General features: G+C 44.3%; 1 protein-coding gene across 1 annotated transcript; it reads right to left on the reverse strand.

The window, feature by feature from the left end:
* Nucleotides 1–1,194: 1,194 nt before the first annotated feature.
* tnfrsf1a (tumor necrosis factor receptor superfamily, member 1a) lies at nt 1,195–16,495 on the reverse strand. Its single transcript, XM_084336184.1, has 10 exons — nt 16,340–16,495; nt 15,622–15,727; nt 15,364–15,478; nt 15,065–15,190; nt 14,795–14,944; nt 14,468–14,555; nt 12,886–12,941; nt 7,760–7,938; nt 7,535–7,664; nt 1,195–4,014 (listed from the first exon to the last, which is right to left on the reverse strand). Exons 2-10 carry the CDS (start codon nt 15,688–15,690, stop codon nt 3,713–3,715), a joined length of 1,215 nt encoding a protein of 404 aa, XP_084192310.1. The 5' UTR covers nt 15,691–15,727; nt 16,340–16,495; the 3' UTR covers nt 1,195–3,712.
* Between the last annotated feature and the right edge of the window lie 8,917 nt (nt 16,496–25,412).

Consider the following 25,412-nt stretch of genomic DNA (forward strand, 5'->3'; position numbering starts at 1 on the left):
GCCATTGTTCTGAAATTTTTTTTGGTGCAGTCAAATAAATGATTGTATGTTTGACTTTAATCATATTTCTGCTGTGGTTGAAACATCTAAAAGTTTAGATACCCATCTCGATTTCAAAACGACACGGTACATTCAAAACCGCTCTTAAAGAGCACCTACGGGAGGCTGCAATTCGAAACTGGCCACCATAAATGTCCAAACCACCCCCTCCTAATGTACAGTCTCCTCCCCATCATATGTATATATTTTCTGTTAGGATGTCTGGGAAACAGTACTGTATATTTGCATATCGTATGTCACAAATGTAACAGTACTATATACCTGTATGTCATGGTCATGTAGGTTGTGTATTGTATGTCATAAATGTCACTATGAATTGAAAATGGGGACCCTGATGTAAACAAGACAAACATCTTTCTCTGGTCTGCATCCCCCCAATTGTGTGTATTGAGTCGTACTGTATTGTACCCATTCTGCAATCTGTTAAATAAAGTTTTCATTCATTCACATTTTGATTTGATTTGAAAATGCTGAATTGAGAATCATGACTGAGCGACAAGTACAATATTCATTCTAGACAAGTATTAATTTCCGTACTCACGTTTCTACCCATGTTAATCAATAAATCACACAATTTACCTAGGCTTGATAGTATCCATCTTATTACACGCCGTTGTGTTTAGTTTCTGTGAGGCTTCGCTAGGAGAGGTGATGATTGAGGAGGATATGCTGATGTTTTAAGTCAATCAGGCTGATCGATTACCCCGAGCAAACAGGAGGTATAAGCATTTCGAGAGGAGCTATCCCATCCAGTCCATCAACACCCAGGGAGGCGAGACATGAGTTTTCTCTGCTCATTGCATTTTAACAGAGAAGACGTGTAGTCAGCTGATAGAAAGGTGGCTGATACAGGGGCTGGATGGAAATAGCTTATAGGTAGAGGTGAGTTATGGGGAAAAGGAAAATGTAGCCGTTAGGTGTAAAAGAAAAATAAATAAATAGGAATGCAGTAAAGTGTACATAAAAGGAGAGGGAAAGGAAGAGAGGGAGTATGAGAACTCGGAATGTAGAGAGACAACATGCCAGAGGTTATGCACAGCATTACATGCTCATAAACACTCACACTCTCACACACACACGTGACTACATCATAATGTTTCATTCAGACAAGGTGGCATAATAGCCATATTTGAGATATAAAATATTGCTTTATTTGACATTTCAGAAGGTAAACAATAAATCAATACAATCAATTACTGTATTTACTCAAAAAAAGTAATATTATATACATGATTATAAAATATACTGTATATACAGTATATAAAAAGTCAGAAAAGTGAAAAAGTGCTTCAGAATAATAAAAAAATTATCTATTTATAAATGCCTTTCGAGAGAAGAGCTAAATACCTGCCTGCCTGTCTGACTGATGCTTAATCTGGCAGAATCTTTCACCACAAGTCCTGCAACAGACTGAGACAGGGTATGTACTCTCTCAAGTCATTAACAACATCTGTATGATGGGGCTATAACGAATGCAAATGGAGGGAGAACATACTTCCACAGTTTAAGTATGTTAGTATGCAATTATAAACATGGACTTAGTTTGTACAAACAATAAAATGATTGTATAGCACTGATATATGGAAAGCCATTTTAATATATAAAAAAAGAAAAAAAACGTATTCTTACTGTTTACCTACCTAGTAGTAACTCATTCTTGTTGTTATCAATAAATAGTCACTTTTGGAAATGTAGTAGTTACTATTTAAAAGATAATAGACCTAATACTTATTCAGTAGTAACTAGGAACTATTTTGTACTGTTTTAGTAACAGCTTTGATTGTTAATTGTTAATTATATGAGCACCGGTCTCTATTCTAAATTAAGGTATTAACAATCAAAGCTAACAATCAAAGCTATGAGTACATTTGCAATAGTGACTAGCATCATTCAGACCCGTTACTTCTGGCCTAATCTTGCGCAGATTTCCATCTTGTCAAGCTTCACAGTAGCCCCTTTTAAACAGAGATCCTTTTAAAAAGAAGACCCCTCATTCTGCCTGCTTTGCTTTTTTACACAGAACCAAACAAAGCCGCCCAAAATTGTGATATTAGACAGCAGACCGACAACACCGGTGTTCCAGAATCAGAAGCGTGACGTGGAAAAACTAAACTGGAAGAATTCCTAGAGGTCTCATTGTAAACGTTCTAATGCGCTAAGAACATTGTTCCTCTCTCCCCAATTCATTTGGTGGCAAGAAACAGCTGCTTTTATCTCCACTCTTTCATACATGTTAGGCTTATTTGAACCTCCCCTTTGTAAAGTAAAATACAACGTTTTTGTGGCGACCCACATCTTCAAAGGTATACGCGTGGCGATCTCGGGGACGTGCCTGGAAAGGACACACAGCTATCGTGAAAAATTACAAGCTGCCGTTTGAATCAGTAGGAAACGCTCACATGGGGATAACATAAACTATCTAGAGTACTTTTCATTTTTATTAATAGGTTGTGTACCAGGGGCTGGTGCTGTACGACTAGGGAACATCTTGGTGGGAAAATTGGCATGAGACTGTTGAAATCCTGAGGCAGTCATTCAATTGGCTGCAAGTTTGAAAAAACATCCGTCTCCGGAAACAGCACCACTGGTTAGTTTTCTGAGCACCAGCACCAGGCTCCGCTCTCATTGGTTCGTAGTATGATCATGTGATTAGTAGTAGGATGACAGCCCATTAGGATGCCGTATTTTAACTCACTTCTGTGCTCGAGGTTCCCCCCAGACCTACCGTGAAGCCTGATGAAGCGGGAGGTCTGGCTATATGCGACATTAACCTCTAACCTAACTCTGTTAACTGTTTGCCACGTTACCATCTATAAAGAGACAACATGAAAATAGAATACAGCGCATCACCTATTTGACCAATTCAAAACTAGTTTGATCATCTTGGCCATGTTGTTCATCAACAAAACAATGTCAACAACAATAACACAATTCAAGGAAGGACTGTCGATTAGAAATACATACACACATATAGACAAGTATAATATGGAATGATCATAAACATGTGGTAGATTAAACCGCTCAGCTTTGAGCACCTGTTCCAGTGTACAGCATTTAACCTATCATTTAGTTTTGCAGCAACACACAGTCAAATCATGCTGGTAGTGTGATTCATACTTGCAATATGAGAAACAATACTACGTGTTGACCTTTTGCAGAATTCACAACTCAATGGAAGATACAATGGAGGATACATGATATCAAAGTAAATGTAGGCACACACTTTACAAGGATCATCTTCCAAGCCCTCCTCCATCACTCTAACCTACAGTAACTGAATCATTTAAACAGACATCCTTTCAGTAGTTCATCCCTCTCGTCTCAATGAATTAAGGACAAGTGAGTGAGTAGGACAAGGAGGAGTGATCATTCACACATGCTATCACTGTTTGCCGATAATCCTGTTTTGTTCTGCTCACATCTTTGCTCATTGTTATAGCACCATGTTCCTCAGGCTAATGTGTACGTTGTGTGTGTGTGTGTGTGTGTGTGTGTGTGTGTGTGTGTGTGTGTGTGTGTGTGTGTGTGTGTGTGTGTCTCTAAAAAGCACAATACTTGGTCTCAAGAGCTTTTTGCTCCACATCCCTTGTGTGTGCAGAATTCTGGAGTTTGTGTGAGTGCATGTGTCTACTAACCAGATCACATATACCCCTTAATGAATGCTGTACTTTGTTTCCAGCTTCTGGGCTGTGCCTCCTAGGTGCATCTCGTCCAGTTGATCCAGCAGCTCACGCAGTAGGGGCTGGTGAAGGACCCCTCCATGTCCGGCTCGTCCCCCAGCGCGTGCCCTTCGCTCTGCCCACACTCTCAACATCTGGTAGTGGGCCTCCTTGCAGGACCGATGGTCTGTCTCCACCCGCTCGATCTCGATGTCGGTCACGCCCAGCAAACGTGCCAGCTGCTTTACCCGTGGCACGGGCACCAGATCTAGTACTGTGTAAATCAGCTCAGACGCTGGGGGGGGGGGGGGGGGGGGGAGTAAAGGCTTAGTACAAAGAGGACTATTGTGCGATATGAGTCTTTGCATACCATTCGACAGGTGCAGGCATTGGCCCACGCGTGCACTCTGACACACACACGCACACATACACGCACCAACATACATTTTGAATGCTTCACTTGAATCTACCAATTCAATTATACATAACATTAAATAGACATATTCCACGCTGTTCTGAGGGACCACAAAGACTGCAATCGGCTCGGATTACATGCCTGACAAGTAAAATGTGGATTCCGGATTTTCTTTTCCCCATGCGTTTTCATTCAGTCCAAACCAAAGGGTGCATTACCATCCGGGAGACGATAGGGGGTGGTATTTTCCCTGTTCGAGCTCAGAGAGAGTCCCAGTGGTAAAATGAGGCTAGATTGATGAAGAATTAATGGAAATCGCTAATAAAAAAAATAACTATTAATAACAAGATTTCTCGTCGTTGGCACTGAACGGTTGGCATGAAATAACGAGAATTCTCGTCGTTGGCACTCAAAGTGTTAAGGATACAAAGCCCATTGTCTCTGCTACATGGCCTGTAGCTAGTTATAAGCAGGTTTCTTGTTTATCAACATTACTAGTTGGTTAATGAATACCCATTAACAGTATTCATTCAGGCACATTACTTTAATAGGAACACGTTGTGTAAAGCCGGTGGAAGTCAGTGATTGAGGAATAGAGAGGCCTTGCATAAAATGTTTAGAATGCCCATTTGTCTTCCATGTTGGAAGACACAATGTTTTACCTGCTCTACCGCTGTTCAGAAATGAGGCATTCTCTTTTGAAAGTGGTTGCCAATGGTTACAGGCAGCCATGCTTGAAGTAAGAGAACTACACAAACATTCCGCGCGAGGCATCTATTACCAAACTCCTCCTTTGTTCCAGAACACAAATTAATGTGTGCAATTTACTGCACATTAAAACCTTTTTGTCTAATGTCCTCCTAGGCTATGTGTACCCTGGCTGAGCATTCCTCTTTGTCATGACATTACAGATAAACACACCTATTGAAACAGAAACGGAACAGAATCCCAATTGTTTTGGCCCTTTTCTTTGGTAGGCCAGCAATGTTAAGCCACTAACAGCACGTTTATGAATATATCCCAGTTATAATCCTACATATACCGCCAAATATCAGCATTAGCCTTCAGACATAGCCGAGATCTCATTATGTGCCACTGCCGTGATCACTTGGTCATGCTATGTCCAAGATGGCTTACTCCTCAGGCAGGTGAAATATAGCTACAACTAATCATATCAGCTATGGAGCCAGATGAAAAGAGGATGGAACTGAGATATATGAAAGGGGACATATGCTTAAAAAGAAATAAAAAAATTACATTTAGTGTGTTATATACTGTAGCTGAATGTGTGTGTAAGGTCGCTTTCACACAGGGGCTGTTTGGTCCGGACTTTCGGACCAGAATTCGATAGTCCGGTTTTTCGGGTCTGTGTGAATGCGCGTTGAACTCGGTCCGCGGACCAAGCAGGCGAACTCTAGTCCGCCTGAAAACGTAGGTCTCGGTTCGGCTTCAGCGGACCAAACGCGAACCAAATATAGGAAGTGATTATTATTACCACTGCTTGCAGCACTCACTGCAAAACAAGCACACTGCATCTAATCTATCTATCTATCTATCTATCTATCTATCTATCTATCTATCTATCTATCTATCTATCTATCTATCTATCTATCTATCTATCTATCTATCTATCTATCTATCTATCTATCTATCTATCTATCTATCTATCTATCTATCTATCTATATATCTAACTGTGCATCTTGGGAAGAAGGAAGAAAAACGCGGCTTATTATTATTACCGAGGCGCACGGCATTAATAATGGATCAATGCCACGTCAATACTATTATTATTATATTATTATTATTGGTCTACAAGTTGTTTAGCGAGAGGATGGTGGTAATGTGCTTCAATAGAACAATGGATCAATGCCATGTCAAAACTCGCTCCGCTGATCTGGAGGACTCGCAGACAGTCCACACACACGCGCGCGCGCACACACGGCTTGCAGCCACACACACATTTCCACTGTCCAATAGACAAGCGCCCTTTTCGACCGCGTAACATTGTTCAGAAGGTCTCGGTGCGCTGACAGATTTCTCTATGTGAACGCAGGCGAACCAAATGAAGAATGCAACAATGTTGCAACTTCACCCCCAGAACCGCACAGAGTCCACCAAAACTATATGTGAAAGCGACCTGAGACACCATGCAGAGTTACAGAGCTCAAAGTCCATGCCAAAGGGAGTTATTATCTCCGACAGGAAAACACTGCTCCTAAACTGCCTGAAACGCCTCGTTTGTAGTCACAATCCTGTAGTCCATCCGTTTCTTCCGTTACTGCTCTACATCAGTGGTTCCCAAAGTCGGGTTCGCGACCCAAAGGTTGGCCGCGAGCAGCCACGGGAGGGCCGCGAGATAATTTAAAACTATTAGAGGAATTACGGTATATGGTTTTATATTAACTTAATAAATAAACAAAAACGAAAAATCTACTTATTTCAACGAACATTTCAAACTAAATAACAGATTATGCACATAAAATGCTGAAAACAACCGAAGCAACAATAGTATTTTAATGAGGCTATTATTATTATCATTATTATTTTGCAACAAGTTAGCCCTCTCATAAATAGCACATATAAATGAATAACTAACTTGAACTAACTTAATAGGATTGAAGTGATATTTGGCTTAAAAAATCGGTCGCCTGGCCAAAAAAAAAAAAAAAGCCTGACGATGTGCATTGGGCCGCGGCTCTCTGACGCCTTATTTTCTGGGTCCCGGCCTGAAAAGTTTGGGAACCCCTGCTCTACATCACTATGTAACGCGTTGCATATGGGTGGTCCTTGACTTATGTGTCTCTGTTTTTCAAGATTGCGGCTTGCTCGTAAACATTCTCGTTTTCCACCTAAACGGTCCGCTAAAATTTTTCTGACTGATTTTAGTAAAGAAATAGGATATGCAAAGAATATGGAGTTGCACGTCGTGGAGAAGCAGCAGCTCTTTTGCATTTGAAGATGCAGACACTGAAACCGCCTGTTGAGAACAGGACTGAAAACGAGGAGTATAGAGGCATGCTAGAATGCATAATCTGAGTTATTTTAAGCCAAAAACTTCAAATACATATTTTGGGAACCTCAGAGATCTATATTAACTTGTTGAAGAAAAGCCCAATATGGCCTCTTGAAATGATGTACCAATTTGAAAGGGTCACCACTTATAGTGAAGACCAGGGTTGGCGCGCGCGTGCGCACACACACACACACACACACACACACACACACACACACACACACACACACACACACACACACACACACACACACACACACACACACACACACACACACACACACACACACACACACACACACACACACACACACACACACACACACACACACACACACACACACACACACACACACACACACACACACACACACACATTCACTCACTCTTTATCTCCAGAGGGATGCAGTCAGGTAAGTTGTTCAGCTCTTGTTCAGACACTGTTCTGAATACTGGTCTTTGAGGAATAGCCTTGTTGCAATCATTGTACGATGGCTCCCCTCTGTGGATCAATATCTGCAGTCACAGAAATGTAAAATTATTACAATAACTAAGTGTACATCTAATGGGAAGACATAACCAGGCTTCATTTCAGTTGCTAAAAAACGTACCTCAACTGTGTTATCAGTGTCTAGGGAGACTGCAGTCTCAGACGATTGGATGGAGCCTCGAAGCTTTTTCTTGATGCGATGTTTTGTGGCTTTGTAGGTGGTGAGGGCAACAACCATCAATAACACAATCAGAGCAACTCCAATCACCACAGGTAAAACACCAAACTCACTCTTGGGAGCTGGACAAGGAGAAAGAGAGGGACACATAGGACATAAGACATGAATGCATACAGTATGTACTACTTGTAAAGATGACCTATAACCATAGGTGGAGCTGATCCACATCTTACTCCTGAGCGAAGATGTCAAGCCAGAGAAAAGTTATAGCTTAGCACAATGATTGGAAGCGGACAGTGCCGGTTAGCCTTCGGGGGAGGTGTTAGTTGGACAATGCCTAGGCTAACCGGTCATGTCTGCTTCCATTCATTGTGCTGAGCTAGGCTAACGTGCAGCCAGATAGCTTTCTACTGAACGCACAGAGAGGAAACTGGTATCTATCTTCTCGTCTCTCTCTGGAGAAGACGGTAAGCTAATTTCCCTAAATGTTGGCGTGTTCCTTTAAGTTAATACAACACGGTTCTGACCCACCTCACCGCCTATAGCCTAGTGACAATGCCCCCAACATTTTTAGATACCTCTACCGGAGGTAGAACAAAACACAACATTGTTTTTCCTCATCTCTAAGGTCTCCCATATATGAAATGGATTCTTGTATAAAAACAATTTACTGCAAAAATTGTTAAATTGATAGATATTGTTATACACCCCCAAAGGAAAAAAGGACCAAAATATAGCCTGGTCGTATGGGAGTTGAGACATATAAACTCATGTAGATTAATAATACAAGCTCCAAGAGCTTTCAAACTTGACATGCTAGCAGTCAGACAGTTGCTTAACCTAATAGAATAACCTGGATGTGAATATCTTTATGCATGTAGGAAATATATACCTATGTACACATACTTAAAATAAGCAGAAATGTAAAAAAATGAATATCTATGCAGAATGTTTTCATTTACTTTGTAATAGCTCTGCCATGGTCATAGAAACACAGATGAGGGCTTTTTCGGAAAGGTGTGGTTGTGCTGAATCCAGCAATACCACACGTGTAAATATCAGTACCACAGAGATCAGTTTATAGAGAGACACACAAGCGTCTGACCAGAAAGTGACCAAGAGGTCTGGTCAGACAGATTAAATACATAATTGAAATGACGTACATTAGACATCCAGATATGACAGAAAGGTAAACAAAATCTGCCCTAGTGGGAGAAATGAATAAACGAGCCTTGGCTAGGCGGTGTTATTGTTATGTCTTTCACACCAGAGGCCAAATGCTCCTAACCTTGGTTCGTCGTTAAAGAGACAGTCAGACTGTCGCCTAGTGTCTCTGCTGTAGTCAGACCAGTTTACTAGTTGGTCATATTAAACTAGTCAAGGCTATCAGAGATAGAATATGTATTTCAACACAGATCTATAATGACATGATAATATTTCCCTCACGGTGACAAAATGGATCATATTTGGGCAGTCAGGGAAAGCGCAAGAGCAAAACTCAGTGCAAGTCAAGCCCACTGAAAGACATTGGCATTTGCTGGCATCATTGCAGTTTCCATCTTTACAGTACAGGTGGGTGATGTCTCGAACATCCTTAGGTGCCGGTGCTTTCTGGAACATCACAGGTTCAATGGACCCATCTTCTCTGAGCCTCCACCCTCTACCAACTGGGTTCCAGAGAAGAGGCTTGGCCAGGTGGTGGCTGTGACGCCACACTGCCGTTCGCTACAAGGCTCTCCACACATGTTGCTGGAAGGCATCTTCTGTTGGGGGTAGATTAGCAGCTGATGAATCTGTGGTAGATGCTAGTGTGTACCTCAGCTCGTCCAGGTTGGTGCAAGGACGTCCATTCTCCATTTTCTTTTGGCCATACAGGAGGGGGGCATACTTTCTGAAGAAGATGGGTCCATTGAACCTGTGATGTTCCAGAAAGCACCGGCACCTAAGGATGTTCGAGACATCACCCACCTGTACTGTAAAGATGGAAACTGCAATGATGCCAGCAAATGCCAATGTCTTTCAGTGGGCTTGACTTGCACTGAGTTTTGCTCTTGCTCCTTCCCTGACTGCCCAAATATGATCCATTTTGTCACTGATGATAATGGTGATGATGAGTGACGGTGATGTGTTGCTGTAGATTGAAATAAAGGTGTTCTATTTCAATTTCAACCTGATTCAATTGGATCTTTGTTTCCATGTGAAGTATAATAAAATGTATCATATGAAATGTATAATTTATTAAATGTATCATAAATATATTAACATTATAGACCAGAACATTTTGCAGTAACATTGAATTTGTCAACATGCTTCTCATCACTGATAATGGGCTTTGGACTGAAGACTTCATTATGTCAATGTTTCATTTTCTTTCATTTAGGACACCTCATACATTTACTGATGTAACTCCCTGACCATGCATGCTATATTTACACATGTGGTATTGCTGGATTCAGCACAACCACACCGTCCCGAAAAAGCGTTTCTATGACAATCCATGGCAGAGCTACTACAAAGTAAATGAGAACATTCTGCATAGATATTAATTGTTCTACATTTCCGCTTATTTTAAGTATGTGTACATAGGTATATATTTCCTACATGCATAAAGATATTCACATCCAGGTTTTTCTATTAGGTTAAGCAACTGTTTGACTGCTAGCATGTCAAGTTTGAAAGCTCTTGGAGCTTGTATTATTAATCTACATGAGTTTATATGTCTCAACTCCCATACGGCCAGGCTATATTTTGGTAATTTTTTCCTTTGCCGCCTTTGCCTGAGCCGCTATTTGTTCTGTGTGAAGTAAATCTGGACGATTTGTAGTGCGACTACCAAGCATCCCATCACATGTATACACTGTGTTCATGGAAGTACATTTTTATTTTATTTATCTCAACAATCATCGACAAGATAGACAACGTATATGTCTGCGCAAGATGAATAGTTGCACAAGATTTGATCCACAGATTTGATCATACCGGGTAAAGGGCAGATAAAGATGTGTGGAAATGTATCATGATTAATTATATCTCTGGTCTACTACGGCATTCTTAACCAGGGACAATTAAAGAGGGCATGAGTAGTCGAAAAAGTTACATGGTCCTGCTAAGCTTCTCACACCCCAAACCTCACATCGGACACTCGGGTCCGGCCGCTCGAACCTCCTCGCCGTGCCCTGGACAAAGCTGAACAGTATTTCAGCCCTGGGTGCACGGCTGTGGAATCAGCTCCCAGAAACAATTAGGGCCTCAGACGCCATTACTGTTTTAAATCAAAAGGTCACACCTCTTCCACAGTGCTGTTCCCTCGGGTCCTGATGTGTTTTCCTTATTTGCTTTCTTTGGCCATTCTGTTGTTTTAATTACATTAAAATGTATGAACTATAGTGCTGGAGCATATCTTGCTGCACAGGCATCTTTTTGTCATGAAAGAGAACTGGCTCTTGATCCAGCGTATAGTTGTAAAATCACACAATTACTTTAAGGAAGCTATCAAACTATACATTTAAGGGGCGCCCCAGTGGCGAACCACATAACGCACTGAGTCGAGGCACGGCCGACCCGGGTTCGATTACCGGACCCGTCGTTATTTGCCGAATGTCTTCCCCCCACTCTGTCTCCTGTTCCTCCTCTCTCTCTCTCTCTCTCTACTGGACTGCCCAGTAGTAAAAAGCAATACACACAAAAAAAAAACTATACATTTAATATGTAATGGTAATGAGTTGTACTGTGAGTATTGTCACCCCCGACACTCCTGTGTTTGTCGTTGTCCGGGCCCACAGGGTGTGCACTTCAGACAGTCGTATGTTTCTGAGTCGATGAACCTTGTGAAGAAACCGCCTTTACAGCGGCATTCTGTGTTCTTGGATCCTTCACACTTTGAAACCTCCTCTTCATTAGACATTTGCAGTAAAAATTTACAGTATCTGCTTTTTAACGTTTTATTATGATGTATATTTTTTTATTTAGTATGCCATGTTAAAGCACCTAGATACTACACTGTAGTCTGTTAACACTTTGGTTGCCTTGGGTTAAATTAATGATATACCATAGGTTGCCGGCTCTATTTGTCTATGGAGAAGTACCCCTTCTTTGCAGGGCTATAACTTTTTAAATTCTATTGCTACATTGCCATTATTAGGGCCCATTCAAAGTCCTATATGTATTGTTCATTGTGTAGCAACGTTAAACTTTTTCATTCACATATTCATAGTAAAGTATGGTCTAATGTATAAGTATGTTTTCATCTCTTTCTGCAGCTTTCTCCAGAACGTGATCTATAGCCCCAAATGCATTATATTGATGATGCAATACAGTTTTATGGCAATCAGCGCGATATAAAAAATTCCAACTAGACGTACTTCTAGAAAGTTACTACACGTCATCTGATGTTGACCGGATGGGCTAGGGGGCGTTTATAATTCCGTGGGCAGCGTTATACCAATCATCTAATGTGGGTCAAATGTTGATAATAGCAGTTAGTATCGAAGACGGTAACGTTACACGCTGAAACTCACCCCAGTCTCCGCGCGCCGTTGGGCGATCATCGTCGAGTTGAAATCTTATCATTATGGGATGTAAATTTACCCGGTCCATCTCCAGCTTGTATAATGGTATATACGTCCAAATCATGTTGTTTATCGAGTTATTGGCAATCGATCACTGTGTAGTGTGACGAGCCAGAGTCGCGGGACCTATAGCGAGCGCCGGAAGTACTACGGTTGTCTAGGACAACCTCTATTCAACATCCTGTTTGGCGATTGCGCCGATCGGCCACCAGATGGCGCTCCTGAACCGCCAGAGAGCTCAGTGGGTCCTGCTGGTGGATCCCAGGCCAGCGGAGGGGACATATGAATCCGATCGCAGATTTTTGAAATATTGATATAAGGACGCTGTACAGCGTCCCCCGGCAACTTGAGCATGGCCAGCAATGACGTGAAAAGACGTTTCATGGCAGTCAAAGTGTAAGTGTGCTCCATAAATACAATTCATTATTATTATTATTATTATTATTATTATTATTATTATTATTATTATTATTATTATTATTATTATTATAATGTACTCACGTTGTTTGCTCTTAACATCAAGAGCTGGTGGGCAATATTCACAGTCAGCTGTACAACTGTGAAGATACAAGAGGTTTCACATCACTGAGGAAGTGTTTAGTTTGAAGAGGAAGTGATTCACACAGAGGCTGAGAGAGAGACAGCATTATCATTACCAAGCGAGACGTTCAGGCCCTCATGTAAAAACACTTCTGAAGTGTGAACTTATTATAGAACTACCATTGTTACAGAAATGGTTACTTCTTGAGAGGCAGTTATAATTCTATCTTAGAATTCTAGAGCTCTACAGCTTTCAACGACCAGAATCCATTCTGATATAATCACTAGAATGTTCAGTTCTCATATTCTATGGGCTTGGACACCTGAAAGTGTTAAACATAACCAACAGCAGCCATATTTGTATTATGCCTGTCTTTTTTTCTTTTTTACTGCTGTGAAGCACTTTGAGCTGCAATTTCTGTATGAAAGGTGCTATACAAATAAAGTTATTATTATTATTATATTTGTGCAGTGATTATGGTAATTGGTAAAAAAGTATAGTGAATAGGATGGAGCAACCGCCTAACAAGCTACATTACTTAAAGGGAAATTCCACCACAAAGCAACATTACACTCATTTACCAGACTGAAGCATAATTAATTCTCTCGATGTGGCCAAAGCGATCTCTGCTCAGAAACATCGGCTGCGAAAGGTGCTACTTTCAGAGTCAGATGTCATAATGACACTCCACCCTCACTCAATTTTGAAGAACTACAGTGGGCGAGTAATGTGAATTTCCTGATGCCTCGATGCATCTCTTGATCAGCTTCGCACTCTCTCTCGCCAGGTGTTGGGGACGAGTGGGGATGAGTTTGGATTGCTTAAGTGAATACCCCTAGGCTGGCTATTTGTCTTAACACCAGGTAACAGAGTAACCAGAAGTAAATGCTCAGGTAGGCATATCAATCTGAGACCCAGAGACGCCCACCCTTTTCCACCTCAGTGTAGCCCTTTGTGAATCCGGAAGCTGGAGCATGCACAGTAGTTTAGTGCCATATCGCTGGCCTGGCGACACTGACGGAGCTGGCTGCGAGCTCATTTTACTCTGTAATGAAGCAACTCCTCTACAAATAAAAGAGAGACCCTGAGTGGGATGTCCCTGGCCTGTAATGACTAGCAAACTCTGAGTTAGTGAATCATTCTGTGTCATTCACTCAAACTAAAAATGGCTGGGTAATATCTTATGGCTTCCTTTGGTACCTCATGGAAACATTGAACAACATCGGAAGTGTGCTGCAACTTGCTCCGTTTCAATTCAACTTCCCTATCAATATGGATACATGTTTAAAAAAATAAAATAAAAATAATAATAATAATAATAATAATAATAATAATAATAATAATAATAATAATAATAATAATAATAATAATAATAATAATAATAATAATAATAATAATAATAATAATAATAATAATAATAATAATAATAATAATAATAATAATAATAATAATAATAATAATAATAATAATAATAATAATAATAATAATAATAATAATAATAATAATAATGATAATGGTTTTTAAATAATCTCATATACTCACTTTCTGCACGGTAGACACTCCTTTTTGTTGTTGCTATTTCTATAGTAACCCATCTCACATTCACACATCCTGTCCTGCTTGTGCGTACCTGTGCATAGTGACATTCAGAAGATCAGTACAACGTGCATTACATTAAAATGTATGAACTATAGCGCTGGAGCATATCTTGCTGCACAGGCATCTTTTTGTCATGAAAGAGAACTGGCTCTTGATCCAGCGTAGTTGTAAAATCACACAATTACTTTAAGGAAGCTATCAAACTATACATATTAATATGTAATGGTAATGAGTTGTACTGTGAGTATTGTCCCCCCCCCTGACACTCACACTCCTGTGTTTGTCGTTGTCCCGGCCCACAGGGCGAGCACTTCAGACAGTCGTACGTTTCGGAGTCGATGAACCTTTTGAAGAAACCGTCGTTACAGCGGCATTCTGTGTTCTTGGATCTTTCACACTTTGACACCTCCTCTTCATTCGCTGCAGATGAAGGGAAAGTAGAAATGATTATTATTAATATTATTATTTATTTTACATTTATCACTCGCCTGTTAGCCTCCCGTGGTTTGAAAAATTACTCTGAAAAACATAATAAATTACCTTTGCAGCGTTTGCAACGTCTGCAATTGCTGATGTAGTTAATCTGATCTGTGTACTGTCCATCGGGACATCGCTCACAATCACTCCGCCCACCTTCCCTGAGACATTCCTGTTTAAGCTTAAAACCTGGGGGGGGGGGGGGGGGGGGGGCATTGTGTTAAACACAGTTACAGCCAAGAGACCTACTTAAAAATGAGAGGCAACAGTTCAACCAATACAGTGTGTAAATTAGAGACAGTCGGTGTAATAACTTAATAATATTCGGTGTTGTGTTCATCACAGTGGGTCAGACACAGTACCTGCAGAGCACTTGTTACAACAGATTCCATTGACAGAGTGATAGTCCCCATCTGGGCATTTGCCCTCCGCTGCAGGTGATGGCGAGGGTGAACTCAAGGTGGGAACGAGTGTGCACTGCAATAAAGGCGGTACAATAATGTCATTAGTAATACAAATCACTCCGTGTTCATACACAACAAATACAACCATTAGGCTAGAATTTGTTGGAGTAACTTGGGGTAAAAAACACGTTCAAAATGTGCATTTTTCTCTCTCACCACCAAGAGGAGTAATGTGCCAACGGGGGTCTTTTTCTTCCATTTCCCTAGCAAGACAACTCTGGCCATTCTCTTCACAGCTTTCACTCACTCCATCTGAAGTCACCTGCATCATGGCGTGACGTTATATGTGGCATGTGGAATGTGAAACAGTACATTGACGTTAAAAATGATTTGATCAGTAACCGGTAGCCTATAATCTAGGCTAGAGAATGAAAGTGAGAATGAAATAGGCAAATGGTTTAAATTAACAAAAACGCATTTCATGTTCATTTCATTTTTTTGTTGATTGATTGATGATTGAAAACTGTATTAACAGATTGCAGAATGGGTACAGTACAGTACAGCTCAATACATAGGGGATTAAGACCCGAGAAAGGCTTTCGTCTTGTTTACATCAGGGTCCCCCTATTTTCAATTCATCATGTTGTGTTTGTTTTTCTTGTTTTGCGACCTCAGACTTCCGTTGCTACGGGTAGCTGTCAATAAAGCAGACACTATCGTCAAAATTGTACGATTGAAACGAACAAAGAAGACAGCATTTGGACACTTTTAAATAGGCTAGTAGTAACACGTCCATAAACAACTATAACATTCAAAATCGTTCCAAAGTTTAGTTTCGGTTTTCAATACGCCCAGGCCACCCAGCCAAGTCTGATATGAATCTACACAATACATATTCACCACAATGACGAGCAGAGGTTTACCGTCAACTTACCCGGATAACCACTTTCGCGCGAATATGGCCTACTTAAAGTTTCTCCTCGGGCCCAAACTTCAGTAGGAGGCTAAATTAGTCAATGAAATGTAAATAGTTATTTTGAAGTAGAGAGAACGCCTGCCGTTTCCCGTGCTGAGCCTGACTCCAGGAACAAGGGTGGACTCAAAGTACGGGAAATGGCTGGGGACGTCATACTGTTCGAGGAAATGTGAGATTCATTTGGCAGAACGAACAGCAAGCAACTATCTCAAATACATTTCATCGCTTATTATGATTACTGTATCATGTGCAGTACCTGTATGGGCCGGCCTGCCATCTAGACAGTGGGAATAATAATGACAATAATAATAATAATAATAATAATAATAATAATAATAATAATAATAATAATAATAATAATAATAATAATAATAATAATAATAATAATAATAATAATAATCCTACATTATTAAATAATGTGTGATACATTGTATGACAATAACACCGCATAAATAAATCAGACAGCAGTACTGTCTGTATGTCGTGTGTGTCATATTTATATGTAATGAATTGAAAATGGGGGACCCTGATGTAAACAAGACGAAAGTATTGAGATGTACTGTACCCATTCTGCAATCTGTTAATAAAGTTTTCAGTCAATTTATAAACCTATGCAAGGTTACATCCCATATCACCTGTTGTCGCACTTCTAAAGCGTATTAAAGGGGAATGCCACCATTTTATTTTTTAAAGATTAGATTAGATTCAAATTATTATAAATTATAACACCAGTAAATAAACTGGACATAATAGGAAAAATAAAGAAATATATGAATGTAATTTTTTTTGCATAATGTCGCTAAATAAAACCCTCTAAAGCCTAGACAATTCAGGCAGACCTAGCCTTTATTTCTGGTGCAGTGTAAAGTCACCATCATACTAACTACACTAATACCTTTGTGTTAGCATACAACATTTGACATTATATGATGAATTGAAAATGGAGGACCCTGATGGAAACAAGACGAAAGTCTTTCTCTGGTCTGCATCCTCTTAACAATTGTATGTATTGAGCTGTACTGTACTGTACCCATTCTGCAATCTGTTAATAAACTTTTCAATCAATCAATCAAACATCAAAGGAAACGGCAAGTGAAAAAACCTTGTCCATAGTTTACCAGGGAATTGCTTTCAACATGGAAAGTTCTATTTAGGTGTTTTGAACCTCCATGTGAAATGTGGTGCAAATAAAAAAAATCTTCAGTGAGTGACAGCCATATGGTTCAGGGAGTTTTTAGCAGACAATTGTGAAAATATATACATTTTGGTGTTGCCTTTATATTTGGACCAATTATCACCTGAGTCCCTGCAATTTACCCCCCCCCCCCCCCCCCCCCCCAGACCGACGGATTCTCAGTTACAGTGGGTGACAATATTGTCACAAGGAAAGACGAAATTACCTACCTGGGTTCCATCCTAGAGGCAAATCTTTCCTGTGACAAAATGGCATCCAATGTAATAAAAAAAGTCAACCAACGAACTAGATTCTTGTACCGGATCTCCTCTCTGGTAAACAAGAATACCCTGAAGACTCTGGCAGGAGCACTCATTCAAGGGTACTATGACTATGCGTGCACCTCATGGTACCAAAGCACCTCAAAGGCGCTTAAAACAAAATTACAAACATCACAAAACAAACTGGTCAGACTACTACTTGACCTGAACCCCAGAACCCACCTCACCCCTGCCCACTTTGCCAACCTAGGATGGCTTAGAGTAGACGACAGAGTACAGCAACTTGCAATGGGCCTGGTCTACAAGATACACTATACGACCGGGGTGGCCATGTACATGTCAAAATACTTCCCAAAGGTCAGTGAATACCACAACCACTACACCAGAGGAAGCTCAACAAATCATGTTAAACCCAGATTCGGCTCAAACAAGGGACTAAACACGTTTCGCAATTATGCCACAACAATGTGGAACGCCCTACCCAAAGCTGTAAAGGAATGTGAATCCCTGCCCACATTCAAAACCGCCCTTAAAGAGCACCTACGGGAGGCTGCAATTCGAAACTGGCCACCGTAAATGCCCAAAACCCCCACCACCTCCTAATAGACAGTCTCCTCCCCACCGCATGTATATATTCCCTCCCCGCCGTATGTATATTTCCCTCCCACCCACCCACCCCCTCCTAATGTACAGTCCCCTCCCCATCATATGTATATACTCTGTCAGGATCTAGGGGTAACAGTACTGTATATTTGAATACCGCCTATGTCACAAATGTATCAGTACTAAATACCTATATGTCCCTATGCCATAAATGTCATGTATGTTGTGTATGTCATAAATGTCTATATGAATTGAAAATGGGGGACCCTGATGGAAACAAGACAAACGTCTTTCTCAGGTCTGCATCCCCTTAACAATTGTATGTATTGAGCCGTACTGTATTGTACCCATTCTGCAATCTGTTAAATAAAGTTTTCATTCATTCATTCATTCACCCTCATCCATCCACACACACACACACACACACACACACACACACACACACACACACACACGCACGCACACACACACACACACACACACACACACACACACACACACACACACACTCAGACACAGACCTCAGTTATCCTTTTCTGTTGTGGGCTCCTATCAATGTCACTCTCTGCATCTTATCCAAATAGCATAGTTACACACATGAATCATCAACAGGTGATTTTTATTCAAGCTGCACAATAAATTATATAGCTGTCAGATCAATTGATACAAGAGTACGATAGTTCAAACCATAGCTTCAAATGCATCAACTCCTTGAACTCTGAACTGCTCACCAACTCCGCCTGATCAGTCTCTGATCCACCACCAGTAAAAGGATCCAATTCAGATTGCAAAGCAGGGATATTTAAACTTTGGAGTGAATCTGTGCCAAGAGGGCTACAGTATACTATACGGTTCCAACCTTGTCACCCCTCTACACTCACTACAGTCAGTGACCCTAGATGGAGAGCTGGGCTCAACCATTATTATTTGGGTCATTATCCCAGTACATCCAGGAAGTCATTGGATGATGTTAGAAAACGAGATCCAGTCATGTTCGGGATGTAAAGAGAAGTGGGCAGAGAAGAGTCGGTTGTAGCTGGTGAGTGTGGGGAAATGGATGATTGGATCGAGTTTTTTGTTTTTGTAATTACACCATTGCTGTTACCATAATAAGCTAAGATCAATCCATGCCAGTAATAAATAAATGCAAGGAACAACAATACAGCAGAATTATAGATAATTGGTATAGTGACAAACTGTATATATTTTAGCTGTGCAACCAAGTATCTTGCATGGCTGGTCCACCTGTTGGTCAGTCTGTCTCAAAGAATGACACAACATAGTACACGATAAAACTATAATTTGCCACAATGATAAACAGTGGTTTTCCAGTGCATCACAACAAATACCACACCAACCTAATGATGGTGCTTATAATCAAATGTGAGAATGTCCAACTTTGAAAAGCCATACTGTACCTCATACATAAAAACGACAAACAATTTTGTACACATATAAAGCTACCATTCATCTACAACTTTGCCAATAGGAAACGTAAGGTTATCCTATAACCCTAGTTATATGATACTGGCTGAGCGTCCCGCTCTGCCTACTGAGATATAACCCATCATCTCTAGCACCTAGTGTGCTCCAGGAAACAAAACAAATGCACCCACTTGCACGTGACCACGCCACTCGCATGCGCCCTATATTACGCCGGAAGTGGTCACGCCTCACCCTTCCCAGTTCGATTTCCATAAGCGGAAAACATCCAAGGGACCTCAGGGCGCTAAGAGCGGGACGCTCAGCCAGTATCATATAACTAGGGTTATAGGATAACCTTACGTTATATATCAACTGGCTATCGCGTCCCGCTCTGCCTACTGAGATAAGGGCAGAGCAGACGTGTGGCCCCGACAAATGCACCCCCTGAGGGCCCGTAAGCCCCAGCCAGGGAGGAGGGGAGTCCCGTCCACCCGCCCGTCCTAACGAAGGGGGGGAGGCAGTCAACTCCACCAAAGTGCGAAAAAAGGGGGGGAACTAAGAACCCCTGAACGCACAGCGCAAGCGAGACCACGTGTGACACAGCACCCCGCGGTCCACACCCACACACCCCTGCTAGCCCACCTGATGGCAGGATGCAGGAGAGGTCCCGGACCTCAGGACCGCCTGGGAGACAGAACCCCCAGTCACGTCCATGAGGTAAAACCTAACAAAAGGACTCGGGGAGGACCAGGAGGCCGCAGCACAAATGTCCTCCACCAAGGCCCCCCCTAACAGGGCAGCAGAGGCCGCCAACCCACGAATGGAGTGCGCCCTGATGCCCCCGGGGGGAACCTGTCCAGCCAACGTGTAGCAAAGGGCAATGCCCTCACACAACCAATGTGACAGGCGCTGCTTGGACAGCGCCTCACCCGCACGAGGGCCAGCGTAACAACAAACAGTTGATCGGAAGCCCTGAGACCCTGCGTGCGACTAAGGTAAACCCCCAGTGCACGGACAGGACACGACAGGTGAAGGCTCAACTCCAACCCACTAGCGTGAGGAGGAGGATGAAATGCCTGAATCACAATATCCCAGGAGCGACAAGAGCTCCGGATAACCTTTGGCACGAAGGCCGGATCAGGCCACAGAGTCGCCTGCTATCGGCCCGAATAGACAGGTACTCCGACCGCACCGAGAGAGCACATAGCTCACCCACGCATCTAGCGGAGGTGATGGCCCAAAAAGGAATGCGGTCGTAAGACAGACGATCCAATGGCGCCTGCTCAAGAGGCTCAAACGGGGCCCCCAACAGCCTTTCCAGAACAGTTGGAGGTCCCAACTCGGAGACAGAGAACGTTCCACAGGCTTGAGACGCCGTGCGCCAAGCAGGAAACGTCTCACGAGAGGGTGGCTGAACAGTGTTCTGCCCTCAAAGCCCACATGACAAGAAGATATAGCTGCGGCATATACCTTCACTGTCGAGGCCGACCGCCCATCCAGGATAGACTGGAGAAGGACAGAAGCGAGTCCAGGGGGCATGACACCGGGTCCAAGCCCCCAACCTCACACCACTCTCGAACCATACGCCACTTCCCTGCGTAAGCCGCGGTAGTGGACGGAGCGTGCGCGATCCGGATGGCGTTAACCACAGAAGAGTTAAGACGCATCCCCACCAGATTCACCCTTCCAGCAGCCACGCCATCAGAGGCTGCCCCAGAACAGGAGGCAGAACCGAGTTCCACGTGCCTGAAAAAGGGCCCGCGGTGACCACGGAACAGGCCACCAAGAGCTGAATCAGGGCCGGGAACCACACAGCCGTGCCCCGGCCCGGCGCGACCAGGATCAAAGTCCCGCGCTCCTGACGTACCCGCCCCAAAAGCTGAGCTATCAGGTGTATGGGGGGGAACGCGTACAGAATCCCGGGCGGCCACGGACCGAATCGGCCGCCGCCCGGCGGAGACAGGAGGAGCACACTCCTCCCTGTCTGATGACATACGACGCCGACGTCGTGCTGTCCGTCCTGATCAGAACATGCTCGCCCATCACATGATGGCAGAGCCATCCGAGGACTAGAAGCACTGCCTTCAATTCCAACACATTGATATGTAGCGCAGACCGACACGTCCCCCCCCATCCCGTGAGGGAGGCGTCGGTGAAGACCGTGACGTGTGACAGCCTGCCGCCCATAGGGACCCAGGCCCCCCCAGAGGGCGAGGTCCCCCAGTACTGACATGGGAACCGTCAGCAGCTTCCACTTGACTCTCACAGGGTCTATTTTCACACTGAAAAACCCACCTCTGTATCCTCCTCATGAAGAGGAGGCCAAGAGGGACCACAGCTTGAGCAGATGCCATAATACCGTGCAGGCGTATCACGGTCAGCGCCATAACCGTCCTGCCAGGACGGAACCTCCCGAGCGTGCCGAGAACACCCACTCGCCGCCGCTCTGAGAGGGATGCCCATATAGACCTTGAGCTTAGAAATAAGCCCAAGTACTCCACCCGTTGACTGGGAAGAGGAGTACTCTTGTTCCAGTCTACAGCAAAACCCAGGCTGGTGAGGAATCCCACCACCTGCCTGGTATGAGACCTGGCGATCTTCTCTGACCGGCCGAGGACCAGAACGTCATCCAGGGTAGAATTAAATCCGTATCCCCTGACAACGCAGAGGCCCCAGCGCGGCACTTGGTGAAGATGCGAGGAGCCAGAGAGTAGCCGAACGGCAGCCTCTGGTACTCGTACGCTAAGCCCTGAAAAAGGAAGCATAGGTATGTCCTAGGAGGGAAGATCAGGATGCGAATATGCATCCTTCAGGTCTATGGAGGTGAACCAGTCCCCCACCTGACAGCGCTTAACATGTGGGTGACAGTCAACATTCTGAACCTTCCATGGGACAGGTCCAGTATGGGTCTGACACCCCCCCCCCCCCCCCCCCGATTTCTCGGGCACCAGAGAATATCGGGAGGAACCACCGCTCATCGCGTCCTCCCATGGGACCACAACGATGGCCTGTTTCGCCGCCAGAGAACAAATCTCCTTGGCCAGGGCTGTCACTGCCGCGGACTCTGATAATAGAGTCTGTACCAAACCCAAAAACGGAGGGCGGGGGTGTGTAAACTGTAACACAAGCGCCGCCCTAAGCGTTCTCTCCATCCACACCGACACATGGCTACCACTGCAGCCACACGTGGTAAAAAAATCCAAAGCGCCCCCGCCGCCAACTGCCGCTGATCCACTAGGAATCGTAGATAGGTGGCCCGGTCCCTCCCGCTGTGCGTTGTCAACTCTGGTCTCGCCAACCGCGCGAGCAGGGTGTCTCATGGAGCCGGGATATCGCACCCTGACTCTACCAACGAGGCAATTGCACCCAAGGGGGGGACCCCGACAGAAGGGCTGGTCTGATACGGGGGGAGCGGCCATCACCCCTGGTGACATAGGCTCCCCCGCTGAGCATCTTCCCGGCTTAGCTTGCTGAGGACAGCCTGCTCTGCAGCTGGACATGCATGGTGTGTGGTCCTCACACTGCCCGATAGGGTGGGTCTCTACACACCATAGCCCTGTAGTGATATTACTACCACCCAAATTACGCGTGCCTGCTGACCACCGCGGGATCGGAAGTCCAGACGGGGGAGGCACTAACGTAATACCCGGCCTGGCAAGGGCGGGGCTAGGGGGAACCCAAGCTGCAACCTCCTGGGCCTAGAGTTCCCCCTCTGACAAATTCTTTTAGATACAGGGAACCCTGCTCCGTCGACAGATACAACACCAGGCTCACCAAACACAGATGCAGGACATGTGGTGTGGGAGCCGCTTGACAGCACAGCATTCTCATAGACAGACCCAGGCCTAGCTAGCAACTGGGTGTCAGCCCCTGTCTCCATGAGAAGCGAAATGTGGGGTCACTTGCGCTTCACTGGAAGAACGCGGCCCGCAGCCAAAGGGAACAAATCAGAGCCCTGTGTCCCATAGTGTAGCAAGGGGGGAGTAACCGGAGAACGCGCTAGACACAGCTAGATGGCAACGGTTTTTTAGGGCGTGCCCATCTAATATAGCCGATCCCTCTGGCCGCCGAGGCTGTCGGCCTTGTGATCACCTGTTTTATTTGTGTCCAGGGTATCTCAGGCGGGGGAAACATGGCCGCTGGCCGGGGGCCTCGCCGCAGCCGCTGGCGAGGCCGTGCTCTCACCTCTGGCTCCACGGTGTGGGGCGGCGTGGGGCCCAGGTCAAATACCGCCCGCGCCTCCGTGGACAAACCAATGTCCACCCGCGGAGAGGGGAGCCCTGAGGAGGAGACCCCTCCCCTCCTCAAGGGGAGATTGTTCCAACCAAAGATGCCTGTGAACAACCGTTGACAGCATCCTAGCCCTCCCTGCGGTTGTAGCTTGCGGCTAGGTCAAAAGCTGAATAACCTCAAAAACTTGCGTGATGGTTTTGACGTCGGCTGGCCCTAAGGCCCCACCACCCGACACCATTTTTGACAGAAAAGCAGCCAATTGAGCAATGTTGTCAGTTGCTGCTAAATTCTGTACCGCGGCGGTATAAGCTTCATCAGCCCACCAGCCACCTGCCGGGCCGACTCGCCTCATGGCGTCGGCCGGGCGGGACACCGTTCCACCATGTCAGGGCAAAGGACGGATGCCACCTGCTTCACTAAGCACGGAACACCAGTGGTGGCTGCTGACCAAAGTCTACTACTAGTGAAGCACTGCTCCACTAGTAGTCATGCAACAACCTCCACTGCGGTGTGCACCCGTGAAGGGATAAATGAATGAATGAACGAAAACTCTATTAACATATTCCAGAATGGGCTAGCCCAATACACACAATTGTTAAGGGGATGCAGACCAGAGAAAACGTTAGTCCTGTCTACATCAGGGACCCCCATTTTCAATTCATAGATTCACAAAAAGCACACCTGCCCTGAGCCCTGTCGTCAGCCCATCCACCCATGTAAAGGGTAAATAAGCCTCCGCTAAACCCCCAACATTAGACACCGATTGGCCGTCAGCATGAATGGTTAAGAGGAGGAAAGACAGGGCGGTTAGGTGGCCGAGCGGAGATTGCGTTCGTCACCAACCCCGGAGCTGTGAGCTAGATTCGCCTGTTCGAATCCAGCTCACAGCTCCGGGGTTGTCACCAGCTTGGCTGGCTGTCCACACTAATACAATTGGCTGTATTAGAGGGTGGGAGAAGCTGGCGGGGTGGGTCCGGGTCGTTGTAAACAGCGACTCCTACAGTTCAGTCGGGGCGCCTGCTAAGCGCGGATAGGACTTGAGGGGGATAGTGTGATCCTCCCACACGCTACGCCCTCTCAATGAGAATCCGCGCTGCCAGGTGAAAAGAAGCGGTGATTGGCTGGACGTGTGTCGGAGGAAGCACGTGGTAGCCTCCACTCTCCCAGATGATCTGACTGTGGGGGGTAAGTGCGCAGCGACCAGGAAGGGACTGGGAATTGGCATACGACTAACATTGGGATGGGAGAAAATCAGAGGAAAATGGAGGGGGAAAAAAGATAAAAAAAAAAAAAAAGAGGAAGAAAGACAGCCCTC

Source organism: Notolepis coatsorum (genome assembly GCF_963971535.1).
Source record: "Notolepis coatsorum genome assembly, chromosome: 19".
In the NCBI taxonomy this organism is placed as follows: Eukaryota; Metazoa; Chordata; class Actinopteri; order Aulopiformes; family Paralepididae; genus Notolepis; species Notolepis coatsorum.

What these genes read in the sequence shown, in the direction of transcription:
- tnfrsf1a (XM_084336184.1), bottom strand. Translation starts at nt 15,690, where the DNA reads ATGGCCAGAGTTGTCTTGCTAGGGAAATGGAAGAAAAAGACCCCCGTT. An exon ending in ACGTTGCAAACGCTGCAAAG is followed by an intron (nt 14,945 to 15,064) that starts GTAATTTATTAT and finishes CTTCATCTGCAG; the next exon opens with CGAATGAAGAGGAGGTGTCA. An exon ending in ACAACGACAAACACAGGAGT is followed by an intron (nt 14,556 to 14,794) that starts GTGAGTGTCAGG and finishes CACTATGCACAG; the next exon opens with GTACGCACAAGCAGGACAGG.